The sequence below is a fragment of the Eschscholzia californica genome, unplaced genomic scaffold (assembly GCF_041429995.1).
Source record: "Eschscholzia californica isolate CP2 unplaced genomic scaffold, dmEscCali1.0.p SCAF_5, whole genome shotgun sequence".
NCBI lineage: Eukaryota > Viridiplantae > Streptophyta > Magnoliopsida > Ranunculales > Papaveraceae > Eschscholzia > Eschscholzia californica.
In genome coordinates, this window is record NW_028238472.1 from 51,668,908 (window position 1) to 51,691,449 (window position 22,542).

Here is a 22,542-nt window from a genome sequence, read left to right on the forward strand (position 1 = left end):
GGACGATTGAATTTGAAATCTTAAGGGTCCGTTTGGTAAGTGTGGAAAGCAAGTTAGACAATAGATTTTTCATAGAGATCGATTTTCCACTGTCAAAAAACACAACTGAGAAATATTTTCTCAATTTCATGTGGTAGAAAGTAGTGGGAAATTTTATTACAACCTCCAACAAGCTCACCTAGTCGGCCTACCTTGATCAAATGATTTCCCTCTCTCTCACTCACTCCCCAAGGTCCAAATCTTAACCGTTACCGATACGAGATTTTGCTCTTGGCAAAGACTATCATAATCCCCCACCCTCTGCGACGAATCGTTCTCAACTCTGATACCAAGCTTTACACTCCCACGCCCAAGTCCAACAGGTACCGGGTTTTGTTATGCAGTCTCTATTGCCTCTCTGTCTCTCCCCTCTCTCTATTGATCTGCTGTTTCTCCGTTTTAGAAAACAGACTTAGGTATCTAGACGAATTGTTACAAATGTTTTCCCGATGGTAGGGTGCAAGCTGGTGGAATGGTAATATGTATATGCAGCAAAACCATTTATAACATCCAATATGGCAAAAGGAGATACCTTGATACCAAATAGGCCTTGAAAGAACCCGAAAATAAAATACTTGAGTGGAAAAACAATGACTTAAAATGAAACTTTAGCCTCCCATAATCGTACACGAAGTAAAAAAATTCAATCATTAATGATTTCAGATTAGAATCTACCTCCATATAAGTATTCTAAATTTCTATATCTTCAACCATTTATAAAGTACAAATTTAGACCAGAGAAAAGGTTTCTACATTTCACCACATTCAGCAATGACACAAGCAAGTTTAGGTTTGTTGTTAGGTCCAGTTGCAACGTTTTCGAGCTTTCTGACGACCAAAAGACCATCTCCAAGCACCCTCTGCACCCAAGAAAATCACCATTTTAATTTTTCAGTTCAAACGATTAAATATAGATGCAAATATAAGGTGTGGCCCCATAGGAGGACCAAACAAGATTTGCCTGAACGGAAATTAAACTTGGAAGATACTACTCTGAAACGAGAATTGAAAGTAGGAAGGAACTTACCCCGAAGACTACATGTTTATTGTCAAGCCAGTCGCATTTCGAGCACGTGATAAAGAACTGCAGACAGATTGGGATGTTACTTGGATGATACACGAATTTTATTGAAAAACATTTCCTAAGATCAAAATATGTCAGATGAAATAAACATAGAGTTGCACAAAGTATTTAAGTTTTTTTACTTTTTCAGAATTTCTGACTAAAGCAACTACTCATGTCAAGAAGACGGGTAATTTCCACTGAAATCATTACAAAAAGACTTGGTATGTTGAATTTCGCTTTGCCAGCCACAGATACGAAATATTTCGGGTCGAAATTCAGCCCAACAATAAGGAAACCGGCAGACTGAGTGCTTACACCGAACATCGGATTTTGGTGCTAGCCATATTGTAAACCAAAATGAAGAATACGGTTGGTTCAGAGAAATATCTCCATAGGCTTTAGGTGGTACTTGTTTTATGAACTTTTGACATGATCTTGACGAATCTTTGGATGAAAATAGAAAAAGTCTGGAGAATGGTTCAAATGGTTACAGGAAACAGGGGAGGAAACAAAATAGGTGAAGTTGAACTATTATTACCTGACAACCGTTGGTATTTACTCCACTATTTGCCTGCACAGAAATGAAACATGGGTATGTTAGGTCTTTGACATAGAACTAGCACCATATACTCAAATAGGTATAAATCATTCATTATGAAGTAGACTAGGTTAAATGACCGTGATACGCTAGCAGAAAACAAAAACTTAAATGTAGTACACCTTGTGTCACTCTTAAAATCACATGCCAAAAGGAAAAGATTTACAGATCCATTACAAAGAAAATTTACTTCAGTGTCTACTTATTCTATTGAACTCTTATATATTTTTACCCAAAACATTTTTTTTGATTCTTATTACATGGATATGTTTTCAGTTTCTTGATGCAATTTTTACACAAAAATGCTTGTACATTCGGCAGCAAAGGGTAAGAAAGAAAAATGTCAAAATCACCCCCCAGTTGACTATATTAAACCTGCAACGATAACTCAAGTTCAGCCTTCCAGATTCTTCTCAAACTCAATCATAGAACTCTATAGAACTTAAGAAGGTAATCAGAACCTTCTTCACACAAGCATTTGAAATGTTCATGACAAGCAAATCAAAATGAAACAGTTTTACCAGCATCTCATATCAGAAAGAAAATGGCAATCATAAGCATAAGATCACTTCCTACATAGAGATTAACTTTTAATTAGTACGAGAATCTCATACCATTGACAACAGACCAGGCCCAGTATGCTTTGCTACAAAATTTTCGTCTTCAAATTTGCTTCCGTAGATTGATACACATCCACTGCCATCACCCTGGAAAACAACATTGTGTAATATTTAAAATAGGGAAAGCAACAGATCTCCATCAGAGAATGTCACTAGGAAGACGTGCAACTTCAACATGACCGCATGATCGGTTCGAAGAAATTATCATAACAAAGGTCGGGACACAATCAGATCCATTAATTTGTCAAATATAGTTCATGACATAATTTTTTTCCAGAGAATTAGCATGGGTAAGAAGTCGTACTTAAAACAAACTGGATAAATATAATCAACATAATTTATCCTACAGCTCAACCGAATGAACCACCCTTAAATAACTATATTATTCAGGGAGAGTACTTGCCTTAAGAAAATCACCAGCTTGAATCATAAAGTCCTTAATCACCCTATGAAAATGACACCCTTTGTATCCAACCGGTATTCCTGCTTTCCTGCAAATTAAAGATAAATAACGTAAGGTCAATTTTGTACTAGCATGAACCTACAGACAACTATAACATAAAAATTGTATACTTGTTAAAGAGCTCATGGTGATCGAACTACCTGTATTCTCCAGTACAGAACTGCCTGTGAAAAAGACAAAAATAGCAGCCGTCAATAGTGGAAGCCCCAGCAAACAACCCATTGTAAGAATTTAACTTGTTGAATGTAAAATAGCAAGAACGAACCACTTCATCAACAATACAATGAATTAAGGAGCACGGAAGATCACTTTCAGATACTACTGGGACTTCCGTGGATTATTGGGAAACAAATGCTTATATCAACTGATCAAGCCTCTCGTATTAAATTCAATTTTATATAGGGCCTCTCACTTTATAAACGAACCATTACCAAGATCCCCGTCAATAATACAATCCATTTACAAGGTTGACACGAAGAGTATGTAAGAGTTGATTTTCCGTGAGAATATTATCCTCTCAAAATAGATTGTGCAAACTGACACACCATTATGAATTATGATGATATCTCTATAACCATTCATCAATTGCATATGAAGATAGAAAATGGAGTGCTCGATTGCATATATTTAGGTGCTAAACTTAAAAATTCTTCATATGGTTTGACATTGAGGAGCATGGCGTGACTACTTGAGGACTCTGTCCTTACCTAACGACCCAGCGGACTCCTATTTTTTCATATTGGTATCTAAAAAACATAAATAAAGCAAAAATTCCGAAATTCGTCTAGTATCCAAATCAACTATCAAGTGAGTTATAATGCCTAATAAATTATTAATCATAACATTTAGAGAAAATCGTACTTACCCTTTTTTATGCTTATTAGCTTCTACTAATAGGAAACGAAACGAGATACACATACACACACAAAACCCTAACTATTTGTTTCCACTTCAATCTAGGAAGACAAGTGATTTCGAATACTAACTAATATGTCTAAACAAACAAGAATTTACATAATCAAGGTAATCGTCAAAACTCAAAAGTTCGAACTATAGTAATAAACTGAGCCAGTAGAGATGAGGAAGTAGCATAATAATGAAAAAAAATTTAGGGTTTTCCATTTTTTGAAGTATAGGGGCATAAAGAGGCGAAAAGAAAAGGTAAAAACCTGAAGTTTTCAGCGGTTTTAGGAGCGATATCAGCGAAAAGCTCCATTTTGATTCTTCCAGCGGGGATGGTTCCGATGGTAACATCGAAGAAGACGATGGGGTTCTTAGGGTTTGTTGGTCTCTGGTGCCATTCCACTACTGCATTTCCTCCGGCAGACGCCATGACAGAGAGAGAGAGGTTTTAGTTCAGTCGGGTCCTCAGGAGTCAGGAGGAGGATGTTAAATGGGTACCTATTACCCGGATGCTCGTTTGTTTGAATCTCATTAGTCTATCACTTTTTTTTTGTTGAACTCATTCGTCTATCACTTGCTTGGCCAAATGGTTAAACTGGAAAATGTTGACTTAAACTCCAAACAGCCGTGATGCTATGCCTGATACGAGTCCCGGTTGATTCTCCACGAGCTGACATGTCGGGTCATGATCTAGAGAGAGAAAGTGACATAAACTCGTACCTGACATAACCTCATTTTTCAATTCCAAAACTCCGGAAGTCCCATGTTCGATTCACAGATGGTAGAATCCATGGTTTATTGAACTTTAGTTGTAAAGGTACCAATAATGTAATAAATTTGTCGGATTTTAGGCCTATTTCATGTTGTAGGGTTTTGGCTTCTTTCATGTTGTTGGCTTTAGGCATCTTTCATGTTGTTGGTTTTAGGCATCTTTCATTAGTGGTTTAACTTAAACAGTTATCGTGATTATCACATCTTCATTTGTATCAATGTCTTGTAACAACTAACGTATTTCTCACAAAAAAAAACACATAAATATTCGAACAAATCAGATAACATGAATTTGACGTAAACAAATGTTCTAAACTCTATTCCGAATCAATTCAAACCTCAAATCAGCTCGGGGTGGAACGATTACTAGCTAGGTCTAATATGGGTTTGTCTATAAAATACAAATTTGAGCTTATTCTAAAGAAAAAATCGATTCCTTTATATGTTCAGGAACGATTTAATTCTAGAAAGCAAGTTCTGTTAATTATTAATTTAGGTTGAACAAAAGAGCGTCCAACATAGAGAGTTCACAACTTCCTAAGAATTGTTTTATGACATTCGTTTAGATTATGGCTTACCTCTTTGTGTTTGGAAGACTGCAGAAGCACGTTTTACCTTACCATCTTCTTGACAACTATTGTCGGTCGAATAAATAAATAGATAAATAATTTATGAAATATTTATCTCGACAAACCTAAAATTAAACCCCGGAAGAGCCTAAGATCCAAATATTAATATATTCCTAACTAGAATAAAGTAGTTGGGAACAAGAGTCAAGTGATAGGGCTTCGCACCTTTACCAACTCATTTGTACATTGATCAACTGCCACATTATGTAGAATACTTTGTCAACTCTTAAATTCTCAAACAAAATGTTATAAAACAAACATCATTTTAAATTGTTCACGACGTTATCCGGGGTGAGCAAGAACAGGTTGAACCGATCAAACCAAACCTGATCTAGTCAGATTGGACTCTTTTTTAGCTAAACCAAACCAAATTTCATTGATTTGGCTTGACTTTGGTTTGAGCATTACAAACGGCTCAATTACATGTCATATAGTAGTGTAAAAAATGATATTCTGACTAATTTATAACACTTTCACTAATAAAAAACAGAATTCCGTAATGAAGTAAAGTTAAACATGTATTCGAGCATCATATTTGGTAGTTGGGATCGGCCAATCTACCTCAGTAATTCGAAGATGGTTCATAACTAGATGTCCCCTCCTTTATTTCTGACGCTTAGTTGGCCTGTAATAGACTCTTTTATTTAATGATATTTCTCTTCATCGAAAAAAAAAAAGCTAATTCAGAATGAGTCTTCCAAGGCTTGACATGATTACCATCTTTCAAAACTTCGAATTGTTAGATGATTCCATACAATAACGCGTATTTACTTCATCCCTATAATGTAATAAACATTTCCATACAACATATCCACCGTTTTTTTATTTTGTGTGTAATGGTTAGAAGAACACTTATTTGGAATCCAGAGATCCCAAATTCAATTCTCAGTGAAGGTACACAACAATGATTTATTGAACTCAAATTATTAAAGATACAAGTACAAAAAAAGGTAAAAACAAATGAGCTTTAGTACGATGGTTTTAAGGGTCCGCACATTGTCTTTGACAATTGTTAAGGATAAAAAATACTATAAAATTGGCGAAGACAGCCCAAAGCGATAGAGTTGATGTTATTTCTCTCTAACTTTGGATCGTCGCTCTATTTCGGTCCACAGGGTGGACTAAAATTTTGTAGTATATCTGAAAATAAATAAGAGTACGTGCAACCAACAACTTACAATCTCAAGTCAACTGAAACAACACCATCACAAACCCCACCATTACCAAGCCACCACCACCACCATATATCACAAGACTTTCACAATTCATCAACAATCACAACCCCTCTCCCTCTCTCTAGAAATCCTCTGTTTCCTCTGTAATTCAAACATGGCATCACCACCATTACCCCTCCCTCCTCATCAACCTCAGATGTCACCCCAACAACAACAATTTCGTCCAACAAACAACAACAACACTAGTTCAGTTAACCCTATAACAGCTTCACCACCATCACCTACCCATGAACAATTCTCTCTGCAAAACCCTAATTCATCATCACACAATACCAAAAAACAATCAAAACCCACAAAATTCTTTCGACGTTTTCGCTCTGTTTTTCGTTCATTCCCAATTCTAACACCATTAGATTGCAAAATGCCAGTAAATCTCTTAAACGTTGGTGGAACTGATCATAATAACAATCATATCCAAGGTGGAACAAGAATGACAGGAACTTTATTCGGATATCGAAAATCTCGAATCAATTTAGCAATTCAACAAAACCCAAAATGTATTCCAATGTTAATTCTTGAGTTAGCAATACCAACATCAAGATTATTACAAGAAATGGGAAATGGGTTAGTGAGAATAGCATTAGAATGTGAGAAAAAACATCCATCAGAGAAATCAAAATTGATTGAAGAACCCATTTGGACAATGTACTCAAATGGAAAGAAATTAGGGTATGGTGTTAAAAGAGAAGCAAATGATGAAGATTTGAATATAATGAAGCTTCTTCATGCTGTATCAATGGGGGCTGGTGTTCTTCCAACTGAAAGATATCAAAATGATGAACAAATGGTTGAAGGAGAAATGACATATATGAGAGCACATTTTGAAAGGGTGATTGGGTCTAAAGATTCTGAAACTTATTATATGATGAATCCTGATGGAAATAGTGGTCCTGAATTAAGTATATTTTTTGTTAGGATTTAATTTTTTTAGTATTATTTTGAAATTTAATTAATTTTGTTTTTGTTCTTATTTTTTTTTTGTCGTTCAAATATGGAGATTCAGGACTAGGCCAATAGGGGTAGGAATCAATCCGGTCGTATACCCACGGTGTCGATGAGACCCTTATTTCTCTATGAAACCATGTTCGAACCATGGACCCTTTAATCTTGAAACATTAATGTAGCGACATTTCTACTTTTGACCTTAATCTGGTCTAGGTAGGGCTTTTATTTCTCTATGAAACTATGTTTGAACCTACCAACATTTGCCGTGTAAACCCACATTCAAACCATCTACGCCACCTACCAGAGTTGGTCTATTTGGTCGTTAGTTAAAAGGCTCGATGATATCCAAGGGAAGGGTCTACAGGTTTACCGATCCTAGCTTTGTTTTAATCATTTACATGGCTTATATTACTTTTTATTATGACGCTAGTCAATTAGAGCCTTACAGGGACACTAGATATACAAAAATAATAGAAAACACTACCAAAGTAGACATTCTCCAAACCTAAATAGAATATGAATCAACCGACCAAGCTTTCATAGAGAGTGAAACAACCCATCAAGAAAGAGAGTTGACACAAAGATACAAGGAGAATACTAAATGTACAAAATACCTTGACTTAATTTATGACTTAATAACTCACCCGAGGAACTAGATCGCAGTCAAATATTGAAGTTTTTGTCTTTTAGTGATCGAAAAGTCATAAGTCTTAGATAAAGTCAAATCTTTTTGCCATTGTAGCACTCCCCAAAATACAAATGGAGTAGGCTACGAATTGCAGCCTCTTCTAGCAATGCTCGGGGGTAATCTTGTTAACTTGGGTCATTTTTGAATTCTGAGCTAAGATTATTCGTTACTGCTACTTGGAGTAGCCACAACTAGTATGACTCGAAAAGGCTAGGATGTAAATAATAATACGAAAAAATTGGAAACAATTTCGACAAGGCACCTACTAACATTTAAACAGCATGAAATATATGAATCTGCAACTATACAACCAAGTCTAATTCAAATATTAGGTGTTTCAGAATTCAAAGGAAGGGTTACTATTAGAAGCTCATCCTAGTTTTAAAGGTTCTATTAGCTACTCCATAACCATCTTGAAAAAACTGCAAAAGGAAAAAAATTAAAGAGGGAGAGGAACTCATTAACAGTTACCATGAAAACATCCAAGCAGTCTCGAGAGCAGATCATTTGGAGCTTTTGATGGATAAATAATCATTTCTTTGGTGGTTGTAAGCACCCTCAATGGATCGATCAGTCGACAAGTTAAGTCTTTCTTATAGTAAAACTTTGTGGGCTTTTACGAATGGTTTTGTGCTTCGAGGAGGATGTTTGTAGCCGTGTTGATGTCATTTCTTGCTTGTATAAGTGCCTGTCTTGCTGCGTTTCTGTCAAAACCCATTGAAACCAGAGTTGCAATGGAGTCCTCAGGTGGATCAATGGTAAAAGCCGCAGGTGCAGGCGGACGAAACCCCTAATAAACCCAAGTAAAGAAATCAGTTGTTTGGAAGGAATTCATGTTATCTAGGCCAGTAGATTGATAAGATTTAACACTTGTAAAGAAAATAAGCCTATCAAGACAAGTTCTTCAATTGGAATTTGTCAAATCTTAACAAATACATTTTTGTTATATTTTAATCGATGTAGGAGTAACATGAGAATAGGGAAGCAAAACTTGCCTGAACTTCACGAGCCCTGGATGATGGTATGTTGCCTATGACATTTCCACTTGGAACTGTAGGAGATGAACCTCCGATAGAAGGCAACGATAGCCGCGAGAAGAACGACGCAACAAACTCCGGGAACTGTAAAACATCAACACTTTGTGATAAACATTGTATTTAAATACACTCAACTGCCAAGTACCAAGATACTATAAACGCGTAACAGGAGTTTTACACATTTAAAGAAATTTACAGAAGTGTAAATCGTCATAAATATGTTTCGGAATTCATTTTTACCACAACCACAAGCTACATAAATAACATTAGGAGTCAACTATATCTACAAAGCTAAAGAACTAAACAATAGGCATCAATGATGGAATGTATGAACCAAACATTTGGAAGTTTTTTTTCATATATTATATATCAAATATAATATACTATATATATATACATATATATTTGTGACAAGGAGCCAGCAAGTATAAAAGTTTCATTTATAACAAGTAAACGGAGTCTCTACGAAAATAAAATAATGAATAAGCACAAAGTGGGAGAAAGTACCTTTATCCTGCGGACTCCCAAAATATTCATGCGATACAAGGAGCCAGCAAGAATACCACATATACCTGGTAAGATGGATCTTTTCCAGGACGATAACAGAAGCTGAAAGATAGAAACCGAATAAGGAAATAGTGCAAATAGCATTTTATGGTTTATCCTACATTCCTACTTGACTATTTCCCCAATAAAAAGTAGAAACTGATCAAGAGTCCCATTCCGGTGTTCGGTTTGGCAAAAATCCAGCGCAAACTTTTCTATATGGTTTAGACCAAAATCCTAGCACGATTAACTAAATCAAAAAAAAAATCAATGATATGTTTTCCCTTTGTGTTTAAAGTCCTTCAAACACTTGAATGACTGCAACTATATAAAGTGTCAAGTTGCGACAGTTGTCGCCATTTTAAAACTGCAAGAGTGTTGCCGTTACGATTGATAAGACACTGGCGACATTTCCTGGATTTGTGAGAATACCAGTTTGTGCAAGATGCAGTACTTTTGTTGTAAAACGATTTCGGCTCTATATTACCAGACTACTGTCATATAAATTTTGATCTTTTCTCCCATACAAACATCAAGAAAATTATCAAAATCTTCAAGAACTCAAAGTTACCTGAAGTCCTGCTAAATATATGAAGGACTTGTCAGTGAAGCTAACACCAAATATACGAAACCTTGTTGAGACTGGAATGTCAAGGAAGAAGGGTACGAATGAAGAAAATATAAGACCATAGGGTCCAGATTTTAATATGTTCGATGTGGGATCTGCAAAAAGAACAAAGAGAAAAGAAACATGAATTAATACTCGGTTAACATATAAAAAAAAGGGAAATAGGAAAGTGCACTGCTAGATACTCTATCTCTTGACCAAGTGGATGGCATAAGGAGATAGGTGAATCCCATGGCTCGTGCTAGTACCTATTTTAACGAGAACACAATGTCTAATCATAAATGGTTATGTCTGTGGTAGAGATTCCAGAAACCCTGATCCACCTAGATAGACCATGGTAACCCTCGTGTCATTCATCTATTAAAACCATTGTAAGCTGTAACCGTTGAGTCTAGACTGTAATTACATAGTAGCAACACAGTAAAACCTACAAGTTATGAAGACCGCTCTTTAGTGGATGACACTAGTGGTCGGCAAATCATAGCCACTTTCTTCAAAATAGAGGCAATTAAAAAGTACATTCTAGGGCATACACAAGGTAGACAAGTATCAAAATAAAGGCCGAAAAAGAGCACAAAGCAATATGGAGGCTACAGACTCAGGTCAAATATAGAACTAATGTTCAGAAAAAGAAATCAGTTCCACCAATTACCAAAAAAACTCTTACAAACTTATATCCGTTGAAATGATTTGTTTTCAGCTATATTTTTCCCGGGTATAAAGTTACTCTTATTCAGCTTAATACATGCAAAGAAAAGGAAAAAACTGTTTTACAACAGTTGTAACAAGAGCTTAAGTATTCTACAAGTATCCCAGAAAGTTATTGCATGACATGTTTACAGGTTTCAGGTATCGACACACTTATGGTATATAACATGATCAAGTCAAGGATATGTTTTAAAATTTCGGGAAAAGAATGTACCTTTAAGGAGTGTCAAACCGAGAACCTCAAACAGAGACGAAACTATCACAGAGAACAAAATAAACGCCTGCACAATCAAAGAATAGTCAATATTAGAGAAACCTGGAAATTACTAGAATGATTCCTCCATAAAATGAGAAAAAAATGGATCTAATCAAGAAAACATTCTATAGTCCGCCATATCTTCTCTTAAGTTTTTTCTTCCACATGTATGGCAATTAAAGTTTACTAATACTCTAGTACATTAGTGTGGTAAATCTTCAAGTTACAATCTTTGACCGGCTAGATTTGGTTAAAACCAATAAGTCTGAAGCTATAGGGGTAATGCATGTAATTCACTAATTCATATAAAACCGTACATAGTGCAAAATGACTTCACTTCATTAGTGCAAAATTCTATCCACAAGATATTCAAGCAAATGTTTCTTTATTGGTCATCAATAGAAACTTAGAATTTCAGGTATCAACTCACCGAGTACTTGTTGGACCCTATCTGTCTCTCGAATACCCTGAAGTAGTAAAGTAGGTATGACCCAAACATCAATTCTGGAGTAGATGAAAATGCAAATACCGACGCAATTAGCCTCCAAAATTTGAGCCTTCTGAAAATATCCTGTCACAAAAAGAAAGAAATATCTTTGTTCATATAATTCATTCTAGTGAGAGTAGATTTTTTTTACTCCTTGCCCACAAAAAAGATTCTACATTTGATTATGATTTTTGAACTCTCCCCTAACCAAGGGATCTCGTGTCGGAAACTGTTGCCCCTTACCGTTGAGCTCTATTTGAGCCATTTGACCACAGTATCAACTATAATTCTTTCTATGTTTTTAAACTTCGAATGTGCACACAACCAAAAAGGGTATGTAAAAGATCAACTTTGATTCCTTATGGGATTTTCAATTAGTTATTGTATAGTTTTATGGTTCTAAGAATCAGCCGTTTAGCTTCCGCTATGATTAGAACACTCACGGTGTTATTGTATAGGCTAATGACAAGTTTTTACAGGCGAGACTCGACCGGATTATTTCAGTATAGCTCCGAATTGCCCGGAAACAAGTATCCACATCAAGAACACATCAAACTATAACAAGATCAATTTCATGAAACACAAATAACACTATAATTCCTCAGCAAACCCTAAATAGATCTATCAAATTTGATTAAGGAAGATAATAAGAACAAGTACCTGATAGGACAACCCAAGAGTAGAAGAACGACCTTGAATCCCAAAGTAAATTGTAAGAAGTCCACTCGCGATAACAACCGCTCTTGAAACAGGAGCATTTTCTATTACGAATAAAATCAAATTCGATTAAAACATCGAACATAAACAAAAAGAAAAGGAAATTGAAGAAGCGATCTAATAAGTTAGGGTTTTTTTTTTTTGCCTACGGAATTAGGTTAAATAAAATACTTACGGAAACCAGATGGACCGCCGTTCATCTTGGAGAGGTGAAGGAAGTGCAATCGTCAACCTCCTTCGCCTCCTTCTGCAACAAAACGAAGATAGAGAAAGTCTAGAGAGAGAGAGAGAGAGAGAGAGAGAGAGAGAGAGAGAGAGAGAGAGTAAAATCCACTCAGTACCAGGGGAAGTAAAATCTTGGTTAGATGAGAAAATCTTTTTCTTTTGTTGAAAGGGTTAGATGAGAAATTGATTTCTTCAACTCGGTTCCAGACATGGCTTCCAAAGTTCTATTTTAATTAGGGTGAGCAGAAATGGGTCGAACCCAACCGAACCACACTGATCCGTATGTCTCGTTTATGGACGTCTGACAATCAACAACAGTAGGTCTCAATATGTGAATTCTATTTTATTAGAGTGAGCAGATATGAGTCGAACCCGACCAAACCACACTGATCATTATGTCTCGTTTATTGACGTCTGACAATCAACAACTGTAGGTCTCAATATATGACAACTTAGACAACTATATTGCACATAAAGTTCAAGTGGTGAGAGTTCGATCGGTGGATGAAGGAGAAGCCAAAGCAAATTTTGAGAGACTATATTGGGTAGATGACAGAAACATTTCCAAAGTAATATTGGAAAGAGATTCAAAGAAAGTCATCGATGGCCGAAAGGAAAGAAATCAGATCACTACCACACGAGAATAAATACAATTTTACAAATTAGGAACTAACAAGCTCAATTTGAAGACCTCACATTCTTCTGCACAAGAAGGCTAGCAAATCTAAAAATGGATAGTTTAGTTAAAAAGCTAGAGCTCAATTTGAAGACCTCACATTCTTCTCCACAAGAAGGCTAGCAAATCTAAAAATGGATAGTTTAGTTAAAAAGCTAGAAAACTTGTAACAATTATCAATTTGGATGAGACAAATCCAAATAATCACCTTAATTATTAATAGATGTAACAAATAAAATGGTATTATCTCAAAATAAAAAATTGAGTTGGTTCGTCTTTGTCCTGGTCGTTTTGAAATAACTTAAAAATTTAATCGACCAGTTATATGTTATAAACATGTATAAAAACGATATTTTACTAGTTTCTAATATTTTTTTGTTAACTCCATAATTTAATTTCGTAATAGAGTTAAGTCGTTTACCCATTTACGATCGTATGTATGTTCTGCAACAACAATAATAATATATGGTTGGGTAAGTCATAAGTGTATGAAATTAGTAATATGGTGAAATTTAGGGGGGATCATATGACTTTTGAAATAAATTAGTGCTTCAAAAGTAATTACTAATATTTTAAAAATCAGACTAGATTGAAGCTTGGTCAACTCAAAATAGTTGACGTTCACCTCTAAATTTAGTGATCACGAAATTGGGCCGAACGTCCAATTTTTTGTTTTTTTTTTTGTTAAAAAGACATCTCATCTTTTTAAAGAGATAGGCTCCATATAACTTTTCAAAATATTCTTGAAGGACAATTTTGTAGGCACTCTCATTTTCAGGGTCAAAATTACCCTTTATGTGATAAAAAAACCAAAAACATCAATTTTTCATAAATTAGAAAGTTTTTTTTCTACTCATGAAAAAAATGAACGTGGGAAATTGGTGGATTTCTCCGAGATGATTTTATAGGGTCGATCTCCTTATGTTTTGATCATCTATCTATTTTAGATTTTTGTGATTGAATCTCTTACTTGTTGTTAGAAGATGATTTGGAGGGTTTGAGTTAGTTTTGGTGAAAAATTCTAGAGAGAGAAAGTTGCAATTTCCAAATTTCAAATCTTTAGGGTTGAAGTAAATTTTTTGCTATGTTAGTTTTGATGTTTTGTTATTTTTGATGTTTATGTTCAAACTTATTTGTTGAATTTATATGGAAGTTATGGAAGTATAGTTGATGCAAGAAATGTGGTTGATAAAATGCTTGAAAAAAAATGTTGTTGTTTGGAATGCAATGTTAGTTGGTTATACGAGATTTGGGTTGGTTAAAATAGCTCTAAAGTTGTTTGATGAAATTCCTTTGAGAAATGCTTCCTCTTGGACAATCATGATAGGTGCTTATGTTCAAATTAAGAATATCATGGAAGTTTTTCAAAAAAATGTAAAAGGATGGTGCTAGAGTTGATAAAATGACAACTATGAGTTTGTTATTGATGACATTGACATGCATAATTCTTAAACATGCCAATACTTTTTTTGTTGCAAACATTGACATGCATAGTTTTTTAACATATATGTACTTCAATCCTGAACTTTCTAATATTGAATTACTAAAGTGAACTAATTAGATATACTGTATAAAAATCCAACTAAAATAGGGGAACCAACAACAACAAATAAAATAGAAGAAGAAAACCCAATTTCTCCGTTCACTCCTCAACAAATAACATTATCTTGAACCATCACACCGTTAATAGAATTGACTTATTGCTCAAAGCCAATTTTCTTTTCTACCAAAGAATTTCAAGGGAAAATAATCGACTAAACCAGTGGTGAAATCAAGAATCTCTAGTGGTACAACTACATTAGATTAAGCAGCAAGATTGTAAACATCGTCGGGTTTGAGGTGAAATCATGGATTTCTAATGGTACATCAACATGAGATTGAGCAGCACGATTGTAAACCAAGTCGGGATTGATGATGTAGATCCATCGGTGAAGAGAAGAGTTTGTTAAATCAACGTAGAGCTTCGAGAGAATTATAAGAATCAATGTAGATGTGATTGATTCGTTTTAGTATTGAAATTCGAAGATCTTGGAATCAAGCCATGAACTTCATATCCTTTCCCGAGGTCCAACTCAGATAGATATAAACCATCTTGGTATGTCATTTATGTGATCAAAGCTATCATCCTTCCGGGTTTTGTGGATTCTCAGTTAGTTGCAGAGACCATTGTCTTTTTAGAAATCAAACTTTGCCTTCAGCTTTCCTCAATCCTAAGATAATTATACAAAAGGTAAACAGATATCCACCTAATCTAATTCACTTTTGCACAAAAAAGGAAGACAAATAGAACCCAGTACATAACAATTAAGACCATCAAACCCTAGATTTTGCTGAACCTATACAAAAAATTCAAACAAAAGATCCAAACTTTCAAGAAGACTAACTATTTATAGAATTCAATGCAAAAAACTATCTATAGAATTCATTGGAAAATGTATAAACTTTCACTAGAACTGTGAAGAGGTATCAACCTCTGACAATGATGATCTCGGTTGAGGCCGAGAGATAGAGAGATCGAGTGAGAGAGAGAGCTCGACTCGGTTGGAAGCCGAGAGTGAGAGAGATAGAGAAATCGTGGAGGAGAGATAGAGATGGAAGAGATCAAGTACAAAGAGTTGGTTAGTTACAGTTAACAATTGTATTCTCTTTGTATTGATGAATAATGAAGTTTACACAAGTAGTATATATAGGGTTACAATGAATATAGGGTTTCCTATTCTAAATATATTGTTTCTATGACTAAAGATACTAGGAATATATATTATGGAAGTTTCCATTATGTACACAAGATAGCCCACTCGGTTGGCCGAGTGGACTTGGGGCGGTATCCCCTAATACTCCCCCTCAAGTTGGAGCAGTAATCGAAGTAATGCCCAACTTGCCAATAATAGTCTTGAATGAGTCAGCTCCTAAAGGTTTTGTGAATATGTCGGCAAGCTGATTGTCTGAAGATGTGAAGCGTGTGGCAATTATATTATCTTTGATCTTCTCGCGAACAATGTGGCAGTCGATTTCGATGTGCTTGGTGCGTTCATGGAAGACCGGATTGTCTGCAATGTGGAGGGCCGCCCGATTGTCACAGTAAACTGTCATCGGGCTAGAATGGTCGATGCCAAAATCGAGTAAGAGATATTTGAGCCATTGGAGCTCACAAGTGAGAAAGGCGAGAGCGCGATATTCTGCTTCAGCAGAAGATTTAGCAACCGTATGTTGCTTCTTGGATTTCCATGATAATGGACTTGAACCAAGCATGGTAAAGTAGCCGGTGGTAGAGCGGCGAGTAGTTGGGCAACCAGCCCAATCAGAATCACAGTAGCCTGTGATGTGAAGAGAGCTGTCAGCGGATAAAAAAATTCCATTATTAAGAGAACCTTTGAGATAACGGACCACACGATGAGCAGCATCTAAGTGGACTTGACTTGGAGTCTGCATAAATTGACTCAAATTATTTACCGCATAGGAGATATCGGGCCGTGTAACGGTGAGATAGATGAGTCGACCGATTAGTCGACGGTAGACTGAAGGATCCTTTAAAGGAACTCCATCAGTGGGACTTAGACGCAATTTTTGTTCCATAGGAAAGTCCGAGGGACGAGAAGCGGTGAGTCCGGAATCTTTGATAATGTCAAGGGCATATTTGCGTTGACCAAGAAATATGCCTTTGGAAGAACGGGAAACTTCGATACCGAGGAAGTATTGTAATCGTCCCAAATCTTTGAGGGAGAATGTATGGTCAAGGAAGGACTTGAGTTTGGAAATGGCAACTTCGTTATTTCCTGTAATGATGATGTCGTCGACGTAGACGAGAACGAATATTTGCGTGGATTTCGAAGAATATGTGAATAGGGAGTAATCACTTTTGGATTGAGAAAAGCCTTTATCTAAGAGGACTGAGGAAAATTTGGAAAACCATTGTCTAGATGCCTGTTTAAGGCCATAGAGTGATTTTTGTAGACGACAGACTTTGGACTCCCCCTGAGTGGAGAATCCGGGAGGAAGTTTCATATAGACCTCTTCATTCAAGTCACCCTGAAGGAAGGCATTATTGACATCAAATTGGTGGAGTGACCACCCTTTGATGGCTGCAATGGAAAGAAAGACCCGAACAGTTGCTAGCTTAGCTACCGGGGCAAATGTATCGGTATAGTCTAAGCCTTCAACTTGAGTGTAGCCTTTGGCGACAAGGCGAGCTTTAAAGCGCTCGATAGAGCCATCAGACTTGAATTTTACTTTATATACCCATTTGCAACCAATTGGGCGTTTTCCTGGGGGTAGGGGAACGATGGACCATGTATTGTTAGCTTCCAAAGCGGAGATTTCTTTGGACATAGCTTCTCGCCAATGAGGAGATTTCATGGCTTGAGTGAAAGAAGTAGGTTCAACCGTGGATAAGACGGAAGAGAGAAAAATTTGATGAGACGTTGAGAAAGAATTGATAGAAAAATAGTTCTCGATTGGATACTTGATGTTGACGGATGGAGCGGAACAAACATAGTCCTTTAAATGTCTTGGCGGACGATGTTGACGGGTAGGTCGTTCCACGATGATGGGAGATGGTTCGGCGACCTCCAGATGTGCTTCCGGTGTAGCCGATGAAGTCTCGGGTTGAACCGAGACTTCCGGTGTAGCCGATGAAGTCTCGGTTTGAGCCGAGGGAGGTGAATCGGGTGGTGCTATAGGCACCACCGTAGGATTTGACAAAGGAGGTGATGGAGTCACCTCTGTCGGTTGGCCGATCGGGGATTTGGAATCGGTAATCACCGATGGGACCGAAGGCGGGATAGCCGGAAATGTGAACGAACCATCGTCCGGAATGGAGATGAAGGGACGAAGTGAATCGGTTGACGGTGAGAGGGAGGTTAATGGCCGAGACATCGGAAATCTTGTTTCATGAAATATGACATCCCGAGATGTATAAATTCGACGAGAATGAAGGTCATATATACGGTATCCCTTTTGACCATTAGGGTAACCAAGAAATATACCGGCGGAAGCACGGGGATCCATTTTTGTTTTGACTAACGGGATACGGGCATAACAGAGACACCCAAACACACGTAAGTGTGAAAGATCGGGTGGAGAACCCATTAAGACTTCATGTGGGGAAAGACCACGAAGGATTGGAGTAGGCAGTTTATTGATTAAATAGACTGCAGTTAAGACACACTCTCCCCAAAAAGAGAGAGGAAGATGAGCCTGTAAACGGATCGAACGAGCCACTTCAAGAATGTGGCGATGTTTTCTTTCCACCACCCCATTTTGTTGAGGTGTATGGGTACAACTTCTTTGGTGAATAACTCCTTTGGAAAGGAACCAAGATTGTAAGTGATTATTCATGAATTCAGTACCGTTGTCTGAACGAAATACTTTGATTTTAGTATTAAATTGGGTGGAGACGTAATTGAAGAAATTTGTTATTATTTTGAATGTGTCGGATTTTGAACACATGAGGAAAATCCACGTACAACGAGAGAAATCGTCTACGAGGGTAAGAAAATATCGACAGCCGGTAGTTGAGGGAACCGGAAAAGGTCCCCAAACATCGGCATGAATTAAATCAAAAGAATTAGCGGAAGTTGAATTATGAGATGGAAACGGTAAACGGGTTTGTTTAGAACGGGGACAAACATCGCACGGCACTTTATTATTAATATTAATAGAATTCATACATGGAATGCGAGAAATAAAATATTGAAGACGAGACATAGATGGGTGGCCAAGACGCCAATGCCATAAATTAGATGAAATACTACTAGGACTATTATCCATACTAGTAATTGAAAAAACTGGACGCTCCGTGCGAAGAAAATAGAGATCGTCGTGAAGACTACCATGCCCAATCGTTTTCCTCGTCCTTTTGTCCTGAAAGATACATAAGTCAGAGTCAAATAAGATGGTGCATTGTAGAGATTTAGATAGTTGAGAAATTGAGATAAGATTGACTTGAAAAGATGGGATATGTAACACATCTTGTAAAAATAAATCATTAGAGAAAAAAATTGATCCTATATGGAGAACACGGACTCGAGAACCATCCGGTAATCTAACAAAAAGGTTAGGAGGAGCGCTTGAATACGTAGAAAAACGAGTAAGTGTCGAACATATGTGTTTCGCGGCACCGGAGTCTATAACCCAAGGAGGAGAAAAAGAAGAAGAAAACGTACCCGTGAGATTAATTCGAGGAGAGTCGAACGGATTAGCCGATTGCTTTTGTTGATCCAAGAGAGCAATGAGCGATTTGAATTGATCGGCGGTGAGAGAGGAGACGTTTGGAGTCGAGTTGCCGGATTGGTCTTGAACGGCGGCGGCTAGAGGACCCGTTCGGTTTCGGGTACGAGGACGATCACCGGATTGAGGTGGATAACCATGGAGTTGATAACATGTTGATATAGTATGTCCATGGATTTTGCAATGATCACAAAACGGGCGAGGACGTTTTGGGCGTTGTTTATCCGATCGATCAAAAGAGGAACGTCCATTGTCATGGGAGCCGACGGCAAGAGTAGCAGCTTCATTGTTGTTAATGGTGTTCAATAAACTTTGCTGAATTTCTTCTTGCTTAACAAGGGAATGAATACGAAGGATGGATGGAAAAGGGTCCATTAATAGGATTTGGCTTCGAATAGCCGAAAACCGGTCGTCAAGACCTTGAAGGAATTCCATAGCTCTATCTTGATTAGTACGATCAAGAAGAGATCTTGCATGTCCGCAAATACATGTTTCAGTAGTCATGAGAGAATTCAATTCATCTTGGAGAGATTTTAGATTAGTGAAATAAGTGGAGACATCGGAACCACTTTGCTTGAGTGAGGAAATAGCCCGTTTGAGTTGAAAAACCTTCGGAGCATTGGTTTGATAAAACCGGTCATGGAGATCTTTCCAAACATCATAAGCATTGTCATCATAAAGAATTGATGAACGAAGAGAAGGGTCAACGGAGTTGACGAGCCAACTTGAAACTAAGTCGTTGCAACGACTCCAAACATGTAATTCAATAGGATCGGTAGGTTTGGGGATAGTTCCATCAACAAAACCTAACTTGTCCTTTGCCCGAAGAGCCTTGATCATTCCTCGAGACCATGAAGAATAGTTATCACCCGTAAGAAGTGGTGTGATAAGGACAGTAGTAGGAGAATCCGAATGGTGAACATCGAATGGACCACCAGGAGTTGGTTGAGAATTAACAACGGTTTCAGAATCGTTGGTAGACATGATTAAAAAAAAATAACTAGCTCTTATACCATGTGAAGAGGTATCAACCTCTGACAATGATGATCTCGGTTGAGGCCGAGAGATAGAGAGATCGAGTGAGAGAGAGAGCTCGACTCGGTTGGAAGCCGAGAGTGAGAGAGATAGAGAAATCGTGGAGGAGAGATAGAGATGGAAGAGATCAAGTACAAAGAGTTGGTTAGTTACAGTTAACAATTGTATTCTCTTTGTATTGATGAATAATGAAGTTTACACAAGTAGTATATATAGGGTTACAATGAATATAGGGTTTCCTATTCTAAATATATTGTTTCTATGACTAAAGATACTAGGAATATATATTATGGAAGTTTCCATTATGTACACAAGATAGCCCACTCGGTTGGCCGAGTGGACTTGGGGCGGTATCCCCTAATAAGAACTCATAACGAAATAATTGATATAAGTTTTATGTAATAGAGACCATCCATTCAATTTGTGCAAATTGACCCAAACAGACATAAATTGACCCAAAGAAGCAAATCCAAATAATTCACTTACTTGATAAGCCCTTCTTCCAAGATTAATTGTTCTTCAACTGTCCACTTCCAGGATAAACCAGGATTAGGGCTATGCTTCAAACCTCGCGGCCGAAAAGGAATTCATTATTATTATTAGGGTTTCCACCTCCACTTCCATGGTTGTTGTTGTTGTTCTTCAATCCATTAGAAAAAGAATTATGACCATTATTAGACTGAAGGGAGCTCTCTCGTCATCTACAAAATGCTTTTTGTGGATTCTCAATTTGTTGCAGAGACTAGTAGACCTCTGATGTAAATTCTAGAGAGAGATTGAAAAGTAGACGAAGAGAAATCATAGGTAGTTCTGGAATAAAAAAGTATTAAAATGACCTACATGATAATTATACATATTATTTCAAACGTTAAGAACAGTTACACATATTATAATTACACTCTTCAGTTATTTGAAAATTTTAAGTGACTTTTTACTTTATATAAAAGGTCGCGGCTTTGGGGAATAAAGAAAATTCTCCGGGGAATAAATTCTCGAGGGAATCCAGATTTTTTTGAAAATTCTCCAGGGAATAAATTTTTACGGGGAATACATAATACATTTTTTTGAAAGTTCTCCTCCGTCTCATCGGTTCTCTCTGCCACTTCATCTTCTCGACACCTCATCATCTTCTCCGGCGAAAGTCGCCGGCCGGCCAATTTTCCGGCCGGCGACCTTTAAACATAAAAAAAATTAATTTTTCTCTCTCCTCTCTCTCTCTATTTTTTTTCCTTTTTCTTCTTCTCTCTCTGGAACAGATCTAGAGAGAGAAGGTTCAATGCTCCTTTCGTGAAGCATTCATGAATCATGACCTAATATGACTGTCTACTGCCATCTCTCATAGTCTCATTCATAAATCATCATCATCAATATTCAATCATGGCTTCCGTTTACTCTAAAGATATATGAAATGAGAAGAGCTTCTCAACTAGGGATTACAAGTAGGAGTAATTAATAGTTTCTTACCCCTCCCCATTGTCCCCAATCCCGTGACTTCTTCACTTTCTCTCCCTCTCTCTCTAATCTCACAAACCCTAACCACCAATTCCTCCCCAAAACTCATCTTTCACTGCCCCAATCACCAAATGCAACATTAGAAATCATTCACTCTTCTTCTTACTCTAAGAAAATGAGCAGCAGCAGCAATGGGTCATAGGTCGGCCGGAACTGGCAAGCTTATGAAACCCTATTTCTTTATTGAAAGCCCTCTTTGAATGGTAGGTAGTTATCCCCCCTTAGTGGTGCTCAAAAGGCCGGGCCGGCCCGGGTTGGGCCCGAACCCGGCCCGTTCCGTACAGGCCCGGCCCGTTCATAAAACGGGCCAGGCAGAACCGGGTTAGGATCCGGTCCCGGTCTGGGCCTGATATTTCAACCCGCCGGGCCAGGCCCGGCCCGGACCGTAGAGGACCGGGTTTAAGCCCGGCCCGGCGGGCTTATGCGACGGGCCGGGCTATCCGGCCCGGCCCGTGAACGGTCAAATTAATTTAAATTCTTGACCGTTCTGTTTGGGGAAGTACCTCATTTCCCTAATTGGCTGGTGCCAA

At 37.3% G+C, this 22,542-nt stretch overlaps 4 protein-coding genes across 4 annotated transcripts; 1 reads left to right on the forward strand and 3 right to left on the reverse strand.

Annotated features, from left to right (window-relative positions):
• Window positions 1–630: 630 nt before the first annotated feature.
• On the reverse strand, window positions 631–4,442 carry LOC147540408 (Cyclophilin-like peptidyl-prolyl cis-trans isomerase family protein). Its single transcript, XM_086644367.1, has 7 exons — window positions 3,956–4,442; window positions 2,927–2,950; window positions 2,727–2,814; window positions 2,318–2,410; window positions 1,644–1,676; window positions 1,067–1,123; window positions 631–899 (listed from the first exon to the last, which is right to left on the reverse strand). Exons 1-7 carry the CDS (start codon window positions 4,117–4,119, stop codon window positions 789–791), a joined length of 570 nt encoding a protein of 189 aa, XP_086500493.1. The 5' UTR covers window positions 4,120–4,442; the 3' UTR covers window positions 631–788.
• A 1,936-nt stretch (window positions 4,443–6,378) lies between these two features.
• Window positions 6,379–7,294, forward strand: LOC147540409 (MIZU-KUSSEI-like protein (Protein of unknown function, DUF617)). Its single transcript, XM_086644366.1, has one exon. The coding sequence runs from the start codon at window positions 6,419–6,421 to the stop codon at window positions 7,244–7,246; it is 828 nt and encodes a 275-aa protein (XP_086500492.1). The 5' UTR covers window positions 6,379–6,418; the 3' UTR covers window positions 7,247–7,294.
• Window positions 7,295–8,223: 929 nt separating this feature from the next.
• LOC147540410 (rhomboid-like protein 20) lies at window positions 8,224–13,382 on the reverse strand. Its single transcript, XM_086644365.1, has 8 exons — window positions 12,512–13,382; window positions 12,280–12,380; window positions 11,563–11,703; window positions 11,091–11,157; window positions 10,112–10,263; window positions 9,502–9,603; window positions 8,953–9,078; window positions 8,224–8,747 (listed from the first exon to the last, which is right to left on the reverse strand). Exons 1-8 carry the CDS (start codon window positions 12,534–12,536, stop codon window positions 8,574–8,576), a joined length of 888 nt encoding a protein of 295 aa, XP_086500491.1. The 5' UTR covers window positions 12,537–13,382; the 3' UTR covers window positions 8,224–8,573.
• A 5,682-nt stretch (window positions 13,383–19,064) lies between these two features.
• LOC147540411 (uncharacterized) lies at window positions 19,065–20,449 on the reverse strand. The gene is made up of 2 exons (XM_086643216.1): window positions 19,402–20,449; window positions 19,065–19,099 (listed from the first exon to the last, which is right to left on the reverse strand). Exons 1-2 carry the CDS (start codon window positions 20,447–20,449, stop codon window positions 19,065–19,067), a joined length of 1,083 nt encoding a protein of 360 aa, XP_086499342.1.
• Window positions 20,450–22,542: the final 2,093 nt, after the last annotated feature.

Coding starts and splice junctions, on each gene's coding strand:
- LOC147540409 (XM_086644366.1), top strand. CDS start 6,419: ATGGCATCACCACCATTACCCCTCCCTCCTCATCAACCTCAGATGTCA.
- LOC147540411 (XM_086643216.1), bottom strand. CDS start 20,449: ATGTCTACCAACGATTCTGAAACCGTTGTTAATTCTCAACCAACTCCT. Junction 19,100..19,401: donor TCCTCGAATTAATCTCACGG/GTACGTTTTCTT, acceptor TGTATCTTTCAG/GACAAAAGGACGAGGAAAAC.
- LOC147540408 (XM_086644367.1), bottom strand. CDS start 4,119: ATGGCGTCTGCCGGAGGAAATGCAGTAGTGGAATGGCACCAGAGACCA. Junction 2,951..3,955: donor AAAACCGCTGAAAACTTCAG/GTTTTTACCTTT, acceptor TCTTTTTCACAG/GCAGTTCTGTACTGGAGAAT. Junction 1,677..2,317: donor GGCCTGGTCTGTTGTCAATG/GTATGAGATTCT, acceptor ATTTCTGTGCAG/GCAAATAGTGGAGTAAATAC.
- LOC147540410 (XM_086644365.1), bottom strand. CDS start 12,536: ATGAACGGCGGTCCATCTGGTTTCC. Junction 11,704..12,279: donor CTCTTGGGTTGTCCTATCAG/GTACTTGTTCTT, acceptor TTTTTGTGACAG/GATATTTTCAGAAGGCTCAA. Junction 8,748..8,952: donor CCAGGGCTCGTGAAGTTCAG/GCAAGTTTTGCT, acceptor TGGGTTTATTAG/GGGTTTCGTCCGCCTGCACC.